Source organism: Lepisosteus platostomus, chromosome 5 (genome assembly GCF_059453375.1).
Source record: "Lepisosteus platostomus isolate fLepPlt1 chromosome 5, fLepPlt1.hap1, whole genome shotgun sequence".
NCBI lineage: Eukaryota > Metazoa > Chordata > Actinopteri > Semionotiformes > Lepisosteidae > Lepisosteus > Lepisosteus platostomus.
This window is the reverse complement of record NC_142615.1, coordinates 4130336-4145621: the sequence shown is the minus strand read 5'-3', so window position 1 is coordinate 4145621 and position 15286 is coordinate 4130336. Positions and strand designations below refer to the sequence as shown.

The window sequence follows — 15286 nt, the reverse complement described above, 5'->3', positions numbered from 1 at the left end:
CTCCTCCTCCTCCTCCTCCTCCTCCCATTCCCTCCCTCTCTTCACCCAGCCTCCTGACAGACCGGCCCCCTGGACAGAGCCCCAGTCCTGCCAGGCTTGGGACGGAACTCCGTTTCCCACCAGCCACTGCTGTGGTTGCCGTGGCGACCTGCCCCCAGCCCCCGCACAGACCCGGCCTGCCCGCCGCCGCCGCCCCGTCTCCCAAAGCACTCTGGGACTTGTAGTCCCCGCGGGGTGCAGCCCCCAACTATCGGTCAGATAGCCCGCCAGCCCTGTGCTCTGTCCCGCAGGTGAGCCGGAGACGGACCCGGACCGCCCCGACTGGGCCAGAACCCAGACCCGGGACCGCGCGGCAGACACACAGGACAGACGACCGCAGTAAGGACTAGATTTGGGTCCGGGGTGTGGAGGGGGAGGCAGGAAAGGACCTCAGCTGTCAGAACCGGGCCAGAACGGGCCCGGGACGGGCAGAACTGCGCTCTCCAGCTCTGAACCCTGGAGCTGGAGGACGGGCAGATTGATCCAGACCAGCGTGAGATACAGGAAGGACTGAGGCTGTCCGGCAGTCAGATCATTATCATTATTATTAATTATTATTAATCATTATCATTCCATTCCTGAGGCTGGGATCATTCATGACCAATTACAGCACCGTCATCATCTACTGTACTGTACTCTCTCCCTCTCTCAGTGTGTCTGTACGAACCCCTCTCCCTCTCTCTCTCAGTGCAGTGTTCATGTACTGGAGTGTCCAGTCAGTGTGTGTGTATGAACCCCTCTCTCTCTCTCAGTGCAGTGTTCATGTACTGGAGTGTCCATTCAGTGTGTCTGTGTGAACCCCTCTCTCTCTCAGTGCAGTGTTCATGTACTGGAGTGTCCAGTCAGTGTGTCTGTATGAACCCCTCTCTCTCTCAGTGCAGTGTTCATGTCCTGGAGTGTCCAGTCAGTGTGTCTGTATGAACCCCTCTCTCTCTCAGTGTAGTGTTCATGTACTGGAGTGTCCAGTCAGTGTGTCTGTGTGAACCCCTCTCTCTCTCAGTGCAGTGTTCATGTCCTGGAGTGTCCAGTCAGTCAGTGTGTCTGTATAAACCCCTCTCTCTCTCAGTGCAGTGTTCATGTCCTGGAGTGTCCAGTCAGTCAGTGTGTCTGTATGAACCCCTCTCTCTCTCAGTGCAGTGTTCATGTCCTGGAGTGTCCAGTCAGTGTGTGTGTATGAACCCCTCTCTCTCTCTCAGTGCAGTGTTCATGTACTGGAGTGTCCAGTCAGTGTGTGTGTATGAACCCCTCTCTCTCTCTCAGTGCAGTGTTCATGTACTGGAGTGTCCAGTCAGTGTGTGTGTATGAACCCCTCTCTCTCAGTGCAGTGTTCATGTACTGGAGTGTCCAGTCAGTGTGTCTGTATGAACCCCTCTCTCTCTCAGTGCAGTGTTCATGTCCTGGAGTGTCCAGTCAGTCAGTGTGTCTGTATGAACCCCTCTCTCTCTCAGTGCAGTGTTCATGTCCTGGAGTGTCCAGTCAGTGTGTGTGTATGAACCCCTCTCTCTCTCTCTCAGTGCAGTGTTCATGTACTGGAGTGTCCAGTCAGTGTGTCTGTATGAACCCCTCTCTCTCTCAGTGCAGTGTTCATGTCCTGGAGTGTCCAGTCAGTCAGTGTGTCTGTATGAACCCCCCTCTCTCTCAGTGCAGTGTTCATGTCTCTATTGAGCCTTCTTCAGACGGTCTACCCTATAGTCTCCTTGAACAAGACGGGCATCATTGTCAGACAGGTTCTCACTCTGAGCATCGAGGACAGCCGGATTTTCAAACCTCGGCGGAGAGACACGGTACTCAAATCCTAGGAGGATTAACACACACAAAAAAACAACGATACACACAGCGTGGCGCAGGAAAACGAGCACTACTGCTACTTTAAAAGAAAAAAAAATCAACCACAATTACACGATGATATTTCCTATAGGAGTTAAGGTCTTGCGTCTTGTTGGTCGCGTCCTGACTCCGGACTCCATATATATATATGTATATATGTTTTAGCGAACTCCGGTGCCGTTTGGGGAAAAAAAACGATGCGCCCCGTCTCCCCCTGATCAGTTCACTCCCCAAACACGCAACTCCGCACGACAACCCACACGACGTGTCGGCCCGCAAGAATTCAGTTATTTCCCTCCTCCTCCTCCTCCTCCCCAAAAATACGAAGAAAACAAATAAGGTTTCTTACCGGGGGGCGATGTGCTCCGGATGCCGAAAGCGTCTCCGAAATTTCCGTAAAAAAAGGTTTAAAAATCCACATAGCGGGGGAATCCGACACGTCGAAACAATAATAACGCGACTGCAAAACCGGAGAAAACAAACCACCTGAATGTTATTAAACTCCCCCCCTGAAAAAAAAAACACTTGTCTTCTCAGATAGGGGACTCTAGGTTTTAAAAACTTCCCGCGGTTGTGAGGGTCGGGCTTGTAAGCTCCGACATCACCGGGCCCTCCGCCCTGTCCGGCGCCCTTAAAGACACAGGACCAGCCGGTATAGCTGGCAACAGAACCGGCCTCCACAGCGATCCCAGAGCTGAGAAAGAGTGCGCCCAGATTAAGGACCCATCACCTGACACACTCTCTCACTGCAGTGTTCATGTCCTGGAGTGTCCAGTCAGTGTGTCTGTATGAACCCCTCTCTCTCTCTCAGTGCAGTGTTCATGTACTGGAGTGTCCAGTCAGGGTGTCTGTATGAACCCCTCTCTCTCTCAGTGCAGTGTTCATGTACTGGAGTGTCCAGTCAGGGTGTGTGTATGAACCCCTCTCTCTCTCTCAGTGCAGTGTTCATGTCCTGGAGTGTCCAGTCAGTGTGTCTGTATTAACCCCTCTCTCTCAGTGCAGTGTTCATGTACTGGAGTGTCCAGTCAGTCAGTGTGTCTGTATGAACCCCTCTCTCTCTCTCAGTGCAGTGTTCATGTACTGGAGTGTCCAGTCAGTCAGTGTGTCTGTATGAACCCCTCTCACTCTCAGTGCAGTGTTCATGTCCTGGAGTGTCCAGTCAGTCAGGGTGTCTGTATGAACCCCTCTCTCTCTCAGTGCAGTGTTCATGTACTGGAGTGTCCAGTCAGTGTGTCTGTATGAACCCCTCTCTCTCAGTGCAGTGTTCATGTACTGGAGTGTCCAGTCAGTGTGTCTGTATGAACCCCTCTCTCTCTCAGTGCAGTGTTCATGTCCTGGAGTGTCCAGTCAGTGTGTCTGTATGAACCCCTCTCTCTCAGTGCAGTGTTCATGTACTGGAGTGTCCAGTCAGTGTGTCTGTATGAACCCCTCTCTCTCAGTGCAGTGTTCATGTACTGGAGTGTCCAGTCAGTGTGTCTGTATGAACCCCTCTCTCTCTCAGTGCAGTGTTCATGTACTGGAGTGTCCAGTCAGTGTGTGTGTGTGAACCCCTCTCTCTCTCTCAGTGCAGTGTTCATGTACTGGAGTGTCCAGTCAGTGTGTCTGTATGAACCCCTCTCTCTCTCAGTGCAGTGTTCATGTACTGGAGTGTCCAGTCAGTGTGTGTGTATGAACCCCTCTCTCTCTCAGTGCAGTGTTCATGTACTGGAGTGTCCAGTCAGTGTGTGTGTATGAACCCCTCTCTCTCTCAGTGCAGTGTTCATGTACTGGAGTGTCCAGTCAGTGTGTCTGTATTAACCCCTCTCTCTCAGTGCAGTGTTCATGTACTGGAGTGTCCAGTCAGTCAGTGTGTCTGTATGAACCCCTCTCTCTCTCTCAGTGCAGTGTTCATGTACTGGAGTGTCCAGTCAGTCAGTGTGTCTGTATGAACCCCTCTCTCTCTCAGTGCAGTGTTCATGTCCTGGAGTGTCCAGTCAGTCAGGGTGTCTGTATGAACCCCTCTCTCTCTCAGTGCAGTGTTCATGTACTGGAGTGTCCAGTCAGTGTGTCTGTATGAACCCCTCTCTCTCTCTCAGTGCAGTGTTCATGTACTGGAGTGTCCAGTCAGTGTGTCTGTATGAACCCCTCTCTCTCTCTCAGTGCAGTGTTCATGTCCTGGAGTGTCCAGTCAGTGTGTCTGTATGAACCCCTCTCTCTCTCAGTGCAGTGTTCATGTACTGGAGTGTCCAGTCAGTGTGTCTGTATGAACCCCTCTCTCTCTCAGTGCAGTGTTCATGTCCTGGAGTGTCCAGTCAGTGTGTGTGTGTGAACCCCTCTCTCTCTCTCAGTGTGAGTGTCTCTCTCTGTGTCTCCCCAGGTGCTCTGCACAGCCCCCTGTGCCTCCTCTCTCTCTCCCTCTGCCCCCCTCCTGCGAGATGGAGTCTTCTCTGGACCAGACCCCCCTGACACCCCCGGCCCCCCGTCCCGACTGCCCCCGGAGTGGGGGGCCGCGAGACGGAGAGGCCGCCAAGGCGCCGGACGCCGGTCGGGACCCCCCCCGAGCGCCCCCCAGCCCCCCCCGGGCCTGGAGCACGGTGGTACAGCCCTTCACAGCCCAGTGGGTCCGTAGGAAACAGGAGTACCGGAGCACCAGGCCCTGGTGAGGCCGGGCAGGGCGACCCGGAGGAGGGGAGCCGGAGGAGGGGGGGGGTAGGGGTGAGACCCAGACACTGGGGCACCCTCTTCAGGGTTGACGTGGAGACCACCTCTCACCTGACCTTTGACCCTGAAGAAGGAGCCTGTTTCATGTCTGCCCGAGCCTAACAAACTCCAGAGGAAAAACACAGAGCTCACACACACACAGAGCTCACACACACTGACACACACAAAGAGCCCCCACACACACAGAGCTCACACACAGAGCTCACACACACTGACACACACACACACACAGAGAGCTCACACACACGGACACACACAAAGAGCTCACACACACTGACACACACATAGAGCTCACACACACTGACACACACACAAAGAGCCCCCACACACACAGAGCTCACACACACTGACACACACACAGAACCACACACACACAGAGCCCACACACACACAGAGCTCACACACACTGACACACACACACACAGAGAGCTCACACACACTGACACACACAAAGAGCTCACACACACTGACACACACATAGAGCTCACACACACTGACACACACACAGAGAGCTCACACACACACAGAGCTCACACACACTGACACACACACACAGAGCCCACACACACACAGAGCTCACACATACTGACACACACACAGAGAGCTCACACACACTGACAAACACAAAGAGCTCACACACACTCACAAACACACAGAGAGCTCACACACACAGAGCCCACAAACACACACAGAGCCCACACACACACACAGTCACATACACACAGAGCTCACACACACTGACACACACACACAGAGCTCACAAGCACCCACGCAGACACTTACACACACAAACTGATAAACACACACTAAGCTGAAAGAATTGTGTCTGTGCTTCAGTGCCATGTTTTGATTTCATGTAATTCTGAAAGGGGGGAAGAATGAGGAGAGCAGTCTCTTGTTCGCTAAGGCAGAATCCCAATAGGACCTTTCCAGATCCCGGCTCTGTAAGATATGTTACATATGCTCTCAGGCTGAAGTCCAAGAAAGAGATCTCCTCTGTACAATATAAGGATATTTCACTAGTGCAATACAAGTTCTCCATACACTATAAAGATATTTCTCTAGTGCCATCTGGGATCTCCTCCCTGTACTACACAAGATATTTCACTAGTGCAATACAAGATCTCCTCTATACACTATAAGAATATTTCACCTCTGCAATCAGAGATCTAATCTATACACTACAAAAATATTTCACTTGTGCAATACAAGATCTCTATACCCTATAAGAATATTCCACCACTGCAATCAGAGATCTCATCTATACACTATAAGAATATTTCACTAGTGCAATACAAGATCTCTATACCCTATTAGAATATTCCACCACTGCAATCAGAGATCTCCTCTATACACTACAAGAATATTTCACTAGTGCAATACAAGATCTCTATACCCTATAAGAATATTTCACCACTGCAATCAGAGATCTCCTCTATACACTATAAGAATATTTCAGTAGTGCAATACAAGATCTCTATACACTATAAAGATATTTCTCTAGTGCCATCTGGGATCTCCTCCCTATACTACACAAGATATTTCACTAGTGCAATACAAGATCTCCTCTATACACTATAAGAATATTTCACCTCTGCAATCAGAGATCTAATCTATACACTACAAAAATATTTCACTTGTGCAATACAAGATCTCTGCACACTAAAAATATTTCACCACTGCAATCAGAGATCTCATCTATACACAACAAGAATATTTCACTAGTGCAATACAAGATCTCCTCAATACAATATAAGAATATTTCACCATTGCAGTCAGAGATCTCATCTATACACAACAAGAATATTTCACTAGTGCAATACACGATCTCTATACACAATAAGAATATTTCACCACTGCAATCAGAGATCTCATCTATACACAATGAGAATATTTCACTAGTGCAATACAAGATCTCTATACACTATAAGAATTTGTCACCACTGCAATCAGAGATCTCATCTATACACTACAAGAATATTTCACTAGAATTTTGCAGTAGTGCAATACAAGATCTCTATACACTAGAAGAATATTTCACTAGTGCAATACAAGATCTCCTCAATACAATATAAGAATATTTCACCACTGCAATCAGAGATCTCATCTATACACAAGAATATTTCACTAGTGCAATACAAGATCTCCTCAATACAATATAAGAATATTTCACCATTGCAGTCAGAGATCTCATCTATACACAACAAGAATATTTCACTAGTGCAATACAAGATCTCCTCCATACACTATAAGAATATTTCACCTCTGCAATCAGAGATCTCATCTATACACTACAAGAATATTTCACTTGTGCAATACAAGATCTCTATACACTAGAAGAATATTTCACTAGTGCAATACAAGATCTCTGCACACTAAAAATATTTCACCACTGCAATCAGAGATCTCATCTATACACCACAAGAATATTTCACTAGTGCAATACAAGATCTCTATGCACTAGAAGAATATTTCACCACTGCAATCAGAGATCTCATCTATACACTACAAGAATATTTCACTAGTGCAATACAAGATCTCTATACACTAGAAGAATATTTCATTAGTGCAATACAAGATCTCTGCACACTAAAAATATTTCACCACTGCAATCAGAGATCTCATCTATACACTTTAAGAATATTTCACTAGTGCAATACAAGATCTCTGTGCACTAGAAGAATATTTCACTAGTGCAATACAAGATCTCTGCACACTAAACATATTTCACCACTGCAATCAGAGATCTCGCCTATACACAACAAGAATATTTCACTAATGCAATACAAGATCTCTATACACAATAAGACTATTTCACCACTGCAATCAGAGATCTCACCTTTACACAACAAGAATATTTCACTAGTGCAATACAAGATCCCCTCTATGCACCGTAAGAATAGTGCATCGGTGCAATTGTGTCTCCTGCAGTTAGACAGAGCAGCCGCTGGAACGAGCACTGAATTGCTCTGACACTTCACTGATCACTGCTGTGCAGACTTTCGTGAGCCTGACCATCCTTCACTGTCATCAAGGTGCATCTGAGGTGCTGTAGCAGTGTGTACCGTTGGCATCCAAGAATGAGCACAGTTCAAATGTTCGATCTTTCAGAAGGGGGTGTGGGGGAGAAGGGGGGGTGGGTAATGTTTGTTTCAGGGGGTACTCATTTCTCAACCTTTTCCTATTGCAATTAAAAAGCAGCTCTGGCATTTTCAATTCTTCGATTTATCAATAATCCAGCTCTCGAGCAGCTACTTCTGTCACAGACACACTCTGCCCTGGTCCTGGAGGGGTCAGTGTGTGTGTGTGTGTCTGCAGAGTCTCCAGGGGTCTTTAAAGCAGGGCTGTCCAGTCCTGGTCCTGGAGGGGTCAGTGTGTGTGTGTGTCTGCAGAGTCTCCAGGGGTCTTTAAAGCAGGGCTGTCCAGTCCTGGTCCTGGAGGGGTCAGTGTGTGTGTGTGTGTGTGTGTGTGTCTGCAGAGTCTCCAGGGGTCTTTAAAGCAGGGCTGTCCAGTCCTGGTCCTGGAGGGGTCAGTGTGTGTGTGTGTCTGCAGAGTCTCCAGGGGTCTTTAAAGCAGGGCTGTCCAGTCCTGGTCCTGGAGGGGTCAGTGTGTGTGTGTGTGTCTGCAGAGTCTCCAGGGGTCTTTAAAGCAGGGCTGTCCAGTCCTGGTCCTGGAGGGGTCAGTGTGTGTGTGTCTGCAGAGTCTCCAGGGGTCTTTAAAGCAGGGCTGTCCAGTCCTGGTGCTGGAGGGGTCAGTGTGTGTGTGTGTCTGCAGAGTCTCCAGGGGTCTTTAAAGCAGGGCTGTCCAGTCCTGGTCCTGGAGGGGTCAGTGTGTGTGTGTCTGCAGAGTCTCCAGGGGTCTTTAAAGCAGGGCTGTCCAGTCCTGGAGGGGTCAGTGTGTGTGTGTGTGTGTCTGCAGAGTCTCCAGGGGTCTTTAAAGCAGGGCTGTCCAGTCCTGGTCCTGGAGGGGTCAGTGTGTGTGTGTCTGCAGAGTCTCCAGGGGTCTTTAAAGAAGGGCTGTCCAGTCCTGGTCCTGGAGGGGTCAGTGTGTGTGTGTGTGTCTGCAGAGTCTCCAGGGGTCTTTAAAGCAGGGCTGTCCAGTCCTGGTCCTGGAGGGGTCAGTGTGTGTGTGTGTGTGTCTGCAGAGTCTCCAGGGGTCTTTAAAGCAGGGCTGTCCAGTCCTGGTCCTGGAGGGGTCAGTGTGTGTGTGTCTGCAGAGTCTCCAGGGGTCTTTAAAGCAGGGCTGTCCAGTCCTGGTCCTGGAGGGGTCAGTGTGTGTATCCACTCCTGTGGATAAATCGGAGATATATGGGGGGGGGGGGCTGAGAAATGGGGACCCCTCTGCTTCCAACATCGTGCTCCAGCCTGTTTTGCAAAAAAAAAAAAACGTGTGTTTTTTTATAAATGTGTATTTATTTAATTTTTTTGGAATATTTATTTTTTAAACTCGGATCCGACTGTCCCGGACTGTCTGTGGTGCTTCACATTTTCCAATAAAGGACCGTCCCTCGACGACCAGGTGTGCAGTCACTGTGGGCTCGCTGTATCAGGTGGCACCTGGGCAGGGCGCCCAGCCGAGACAGGAGAGATCGATCATTTGCCGATAGTCACAGGAGGGGGGGCGGGGCATGACGGGGAAGGGGGCGGGGCACATTCTAATGAGGCAGCGGTGAAGCATGATGGTATGGGCGGGGAACAGCACGAGGGGGCGGAGTCAGCATGACACACAATGAGGGGGGCGGGGCTAGGGCGTAGCACACTGGAAGGGGGCGGGGCACATTCTAATAGGGCAGTAGTGAAGCATGATGGGGCGGAGTCATATCATGACACACAATGAGGGGGGCGGGGCTAGGACGTGGCACACTGGAAGGGGGCGGGGCACATTCTAATGTGGGCAGTGGTGAAGCATGATGGTATGGGCGGGGCGGGGAACAGCACGAGGGGCGGAGTCAGAGCGTGACACGCAACGAGTGGGCGGGGCTAGGACGTAGTACACTGGAAGAGGGGGCGGGGCCAGGGCACAGGGGAACAGGTACAACAAGCATCCACCCCCCCAAACAGGCCCTCCGATACACGGGCTGATCAAGAGCTCCCTCTACTGGGGGGTGGGGGCACGATGCCGACTTTCGGTTCCTCATCAATTAAACACCATTCGCCCAGCGGTGGTCTTCACCAGACCGGAAACGGACTGTGCTGGAGGCCCTTTACAGCTGACTTTCTAAACCCCAAAAAAAACACCTCCAAGCCTGGCTGGGAGCATTAACGATTACCCTGCTAATTAAGCTATGAGAGAGAGAGAGAGAGAGAGAGAGAGAGAGAGAGAGAGGGGCAGAACGCAGATGAAAGAAGGAAACGCCGAGGACACCAGCTACCCCCCACCCGCACCCCAAGGAGGTGAGTTTGACACTTGCATCAGAAAGAAACCCCCAGGGCGTCTCCCACCTGTGCCTCTAATTGCCCTAATTGGTCTCCTTAATTGCTTAATTGGACAAGAAGAATCCTTTCTTTCTCGAGCAGCTGGCCGACGTCCATTAAAGAGACCGCTCTCCCGAAGGGCCGCTGATCGTGTCCTCGCCCTTCTGGGGGGCGAAACCCCCCCCCCAAAAAAAACATCTAAAGACGAGAAAAGAGTCCACAGAAGCCCAGCCCTCAAAGTTTCATCACATTTATTAATAAATGTACAAAATATATATATATAACATGAGCATCCTGTGTGTGCGTACACGCGCGCAAGCATTCCACACAGACACAAGGAGATCCATCTGGAAAAACCAAATATTTTTTCCTTTTTAAAAAAAAAAACAAAGAAAGAAAGACCGCTCGTCATCGTCTCATCGTCGAGAAAAAACAACAACAATACGACAAGAAAGAGAAACCAAACAAAAGAGGGAAAAAAAAATGTCCATCGGTCCCACAAGAGACGAGAAGAGAAGAGCTCAAGTTTTCACAGAAAACACTCTGGTTCCTTTGCCCCTGCCCCCACCCCACCGCGGGGCGTGGGGTGGGGGGCTGCGGGTTCGGATCCGGGCTGTGACCCAGGACGAAGGTCTTGGTTGGGGGTGGGGGGGGGCGAGAGGGAGACAGACCTGGAGGGAGGGAGGGAGGGAGGGCGTGGAGTCTGTTTTTATAAAACGGTCTGTCCCAGTAACCCCCAGCGGGGTGTGGGGTGGGGGGCTGCGGGTTCGGATCCGGGCTGTGACCCAGGACGAAGGTCTTGGTTGGGGGTGGGGGGGGGCGAGAGGGAGACAGACCTGGAGGGAGGGAGGGAGGGAGGGCGTGGAGTCTGTTTTTATAAAACGGTCTGTCCCAGTAACCCCCAGCGGGGCGTGGAGTGGGGGGCTGCGGGTTCGGATCCGGGCTGTGACCCAGGACGAAGGTCTTGGTTGGGGGTGAGGGGGGGCGAGAGGGAGACAGACCTGGAGGGAGGGAGGGAGGGAGGGCGTGGAGTCTGTTTTTATAAAACGGTCTGTCCCAGTAACCCCCAGCAGGGCGTGGGGTGGGGGGCTGCGGGTTCGGATCCGGGCTGTGACCCAGGACGAAGGTCTTGGTTGGGGGTGAGGGGGGGCGAGAGGGAGACAGACCTGGAGGGAGGGAGGGAGGGAGGGAGGGCGTGGAGTCTGTTTTTATAAAACGGTCTGTCCCAGTAACCCCCAGCGGGGTGTGGGGTGGGGGGCTGCGGGTTCGGATCCGGGCTGTGACCCAGGACGAAGGTCTTGGTTGGGGGTGAGGGGGGACGAGAGGGAGACAGACCTGGAGGGAGGGCGTGGAGTCTGTTTTTATAAAACGGTCTGTTCCAGTAACCCCCAGCGGGGCGTGGGGTGGGGGGCTGCGGGTTCGGATCCGGGCTGTGACCCAGGACGAAGGTCTTGGTTGGGGGGGGTGAGAGGGAGACAGACCTGGAGGGAGGGAGGGAGGGAGGGCGTGGAGTCTGTTTTTATAAAACGGTCTGTCCCAGTAACCCCCAGCGGGGCGTGGAGTGGGGGGCTGCGGGTTCGGATCCGGGCTGTGACCCAGGACGAAGGTCTTGGTTGGGGGTGAGGGGGGGCGAGAGGGAGACAGACCTGGAGGGAGGGAGGGCGTGGAGTCTGTTTTTATAAAACGGTCTGTCCCAGTAACCCCCAGCGGGGCGTGGGGTGGGGGGCTGCGGGTTCGGATCCGGGCTGTGACCCAGGACGAAGGTCTTGGTTGGGGGTGAGGGGGGGCGAGAGGGAGACAGACCTGGAGGGAGGGAGGGAGGGAGGGCGTGGAGTCTGTTTTTATAAAACGGTCTGTCCCAGTAACCCCCAGCAGGGCGTGGGGTGGGGGGCTGCGGGTTCGGATCCGGGCTGTGACCCAGGACGAAGGTCTTGGTTGGGGGTGAGGGGGGGCGAGAGGGAGACAGACCTGGAGGGAGGGAGGGAGGGAGGGCGTGGAGTCTGTTTTTATAAAACGGTCTGTCCCAGTAACCCCCAGCGGGGCGTGGGGTGGGGGGCTGCGGGTTCGGATCCGGGCTGTGACCCAGGACGAAGGTCTTGGTTGGGGGTGAGGGGGGGCGAGAGGGAGACAGACCTGGAGGGAGGGAGGGCGTGGAGTCTGTTTTTATAAAACGGTCTGTCCCAGTAACCCCCAGCGGGGCGTGGGGTGGGGGGCTGCGGGTTCGGATCCGGGCTGTGACCCAGGACGAAGGTCTTGGTTGGGGGGGGGGGTTGGGGAGAAGGGGACAGCAACGTGATTCCTTTCCACACCACCGGCCTGCAGCGAAGACCCCCCCCCCGTCCAATCCTCCACCCCACAATAAATAAAATCAGCTGGCTCGCCGGACCCGGGTTCGAGGACCCAGCGCTGTTTAGCGTGAGGGCCCCCGTCCTGTGGCTTCTGTAGCGCTTCAAGGGGGGTGGGTGGGTGGGTGTGGGGGTGAGGAATCGATCCCCCCAATTTTGGGGATTTCGGGGAGCCGGGGTGGCCTGGGGGGGTGGTGGAGAGTGTGAGCCCCCTCCCGGTTGTGCCGGGTGTTGTGTCTGGGCTGGGCTAATACTGACCTACATGGAACGACGCCCCCCAGGCAGGAGGGGAAGCGAACTTCAAATCCGCTCGAGCAGCGGCCCCTCAGCAGCAGGCTGGGGGACCCCACAACTGGGGGGGGGCAGAAAAACACACACACACACGTGGGGGAGCTCAGAGGGGGGTGTGTAATACAATCCCCGGCTCCTGAAAGTGGGGGACACCACCCCCCCCTTCTGAGCTGCCCCAGGTGTTGGGGTGCTGTCCCTCGTGGGCGGACCACCCCCCCCACAAGGACGGGGGGGAGAGGAGAGAAGAGAGAGTCGCTCCCCTTCAAACACCACAGCCCCCCCCCGAGCTGGAGGGGGGTCCCTCACAGCTGACAGAGAAACGGGGCTCCTGATCCCCTAAACCTGAACAGAGACACCCCCCCACAAACAACACCGATTGGTCACCTGCGCCCCTTTGTAAAACCGTCTCCTTCCCACCCCGGCCCCCCCCCCACACCGACCGACCGATGGGGGACCCCGAAATCCGATCTTTCCACTCACGGGGGGAAAAAGTGGTTCGCAAGAAATGGGGGGGGAGTGGTTCTGTACCCCCACCGCCCCCCACCCCACCCACCGGCCATGACACCCCCGGTAGTGGTCACTGTGCAGCTGTGCAACGGGGGCTCTTCGGCTGGGCGCGGGGGACCCCGGCGCTCGCGCCCCCCTGCTGGCTGCACAACAGGAGGCGCGCTCTTACAGGGCCCTGACACATACGCTCGCCCGCGGTGGTGGTGGTGGTGGCGGGGGGTGGTAGCGGACCGGAGCCGTGTACAGAATGAAGCCCCTCCATACAGATGCCCACCCCCCCCCTCCCCGGCCGCCTCTGTACAGTCCCGGCAGCCTGCGCCGAGCCCCGCTGTGTTAGGGCCTCCTCCGCGTTGTGCCTGGTGTTGTGCCCGGCCAGCCCCACCCCTCCTCCTCCTCCTCCTGCTCCTCCTCCAGGGGGCCGGGAGGGAGGAGTCACACCCCAGCAGCACCAGGCGAGGGAGGGTGGGGGAAGACGACAGGGGGAGTCCATCGTTTTAAGCGCTTCAGTGTGTGTGTGTGTGTGTGCGCTGTCTCCGCTGGTGAGTCCAGCCCACCTCCGGGGCTCCGCGGGGTGTCTAGGGCAGCGGGGGGCCGTTGACCCCAGGGTGGTAGAAAGCACAGTTGTTCTCGTAGCGACAGCTGCCCTTCATCATGAAGTGTCTGCACACGGGCCGGCTGGACATGTCTGCAGCACAGAGAGAGAGAGGGGGGTTACTACAGACACAGGCTGCACGGAGAGTCAGCACACAGAGAGAGGAGAGAGAGGGGAGAGAGAGACAGGAGAGAGAGAGGAGAGTCAGCACACAGAGAGAGGAGAGAGAGGGGGGTTAATACAGACACAGGCTGCATGGAGAGTCAGCACACAGAGAGAGGAGAGAGACAGGAGAGTCAGCACACAGAGAGGAGAGAGAGACAGGAGAGTCAGCACACAGAGAGAGGAGAGACAGCACACAGAGAGAGAGAGAGGAGAGTCAGCACACAGAGAGAGGGGAGAGAGGAGAGACAGCACACAGAGAGAGAGAGAGGAGAGAGAGGGGGGGTTACTACAGACACAGGCTGCATGGAGAGTCAGCACACAGAGAGAGAGAGGAGAGTCAGCACACAGAGAGGGGAGAGAGGAGAGAGAGGGGAGATTAGACAGGGGCTGATACAGAGGCTGCATGGAGAGTCAGCACACAGAGAGAGGAGAGAGAGAGGGGAGAGAGAGGAGAGAGAGAGGAGATTAGACGGGCTGATACAGACAGGCTGCATGGAGAGTCAGCACACAGAGAGAGAGAGGAGAGTCAGCACACAGAGAGGGGAGAGAGGAGAGAGAGGGGAGATTAGACAGGGGCTGATACAGAGGCTGCATGGAGAGTCAGCACACAGAGAGAGGAGAGAGAGGAGAGTCAGCACACAGAGAGGGGAGAGAGAGACAGGAGAGAGAGGAGAGTCAGCACACAGAGAGAGGGGAGAGAGGAGAGACAGCACACAGAGAGAGAGAGAGGAGAGAGAGGGGGGTTACTACAGACACAGGCTGCATGGAGAGTCAGCACACAGAGAGAGGAGAGAGAGACAGGAGAGAGAGAGGGGTTAATACAGACACAGGCTGCATGGAGAGTCAGCACACAGAGAGAGGGGAGAGGGGAGAGAGAGGAGAGAGAGACAGGAGAGAGGAGAGTCAGCACACAGAGAGGAGAGAGAAGATTATATAGGGGCTGATACAGGCAGGCTGCATGGAGAGTCAGCACACAGAGAGAGAGAGAGGAGAGAGAGACAGGAGAGTCAGCACACAGAGAGAGGAGAGAGAGAGGGGAGAGAGACAGGAGAGAGGGGAGAGTCAGCACACAGAGAGAGGGGAGATTAGACAGGGGCTGATACAGAGGCTGCATGAAAAGTCAGTGCACAGAGAGAGGAGAGAGTGAGGAGATTAGACGGGCTGATACAGACAGGCTGCATGGAGAGACAGCACACAGAGAGAGAGAGGAGAGTCAGCACACAGAGAGGGGAGAGAGGAGAGAGAGGGGAGATTAGACGGGCTGATACAGAGGCTGCATGGAGAGTCAGCACACAGAGAGAGGAGAGAGAGAGGGGAGAGTGAGGAGATTAGACGGGCTGATACAGACAGGCTGCATGGAGAGACAGCACACAGAGAGAGAGAGAGGAGAGTCAGCACACAGAGAG

General features: G+C 53.8%; 2 protein-coding genes across 5 annotated transcripts in view; one reads left to right on the top strand and one right to left on the bottom strand.

The window, feature by feature from the left end:
* atat1 (alpha tubulin acetyltransferase 1) overlaps positions 1 to 9077 on the top strand; it is a 37904-nt gene extending 28827 nt beyond the window's left edge. For 2 of the 3 annotated variants that reach the window (XM_088631287.1, XM_088631290.1), the window contains 2 exons: positions 291 to 378; positions 4223 to 9077. In XM_088631287.1, the coding sequence (XP_088487413.1) occupies positions 291 to 378; positions 4223 to 4508 (374 nt within the window). In that variant the 3' untranslated portion in view covers positions 4509 to 9077. The remainder of the gene's footprint in view (positions 1 to 290; positions 379 to 4222) is intronic. The other variant, XM_088631289.1, reaches the window with a different exon arrangement.
* Positions 9078 to 10214: 1137 nt separating this feature from the next.
* The window catches only part of ppp1r10 (protein phosphatase 1, regulatory subunit 10), a 28739-nt gene continuing 23667 nt past the window's right edge, over positions 10215 to 15286 (bottom strand). For both annotated transcript variants that reach the window (XM_088631279.1, XM_088631278.1), the window contains exon 19: positions 10215 to 13808. In XM_088631279.1, coding sequence (XP_088487405.1) covers positions 13699 to 13808 — 110 coding nt within the window. In that variant the 3' untranslated portion in view covers positions 10215 to 13698. The remainder of the gene's footprint in view (positions 13809 to 15286) is intronic.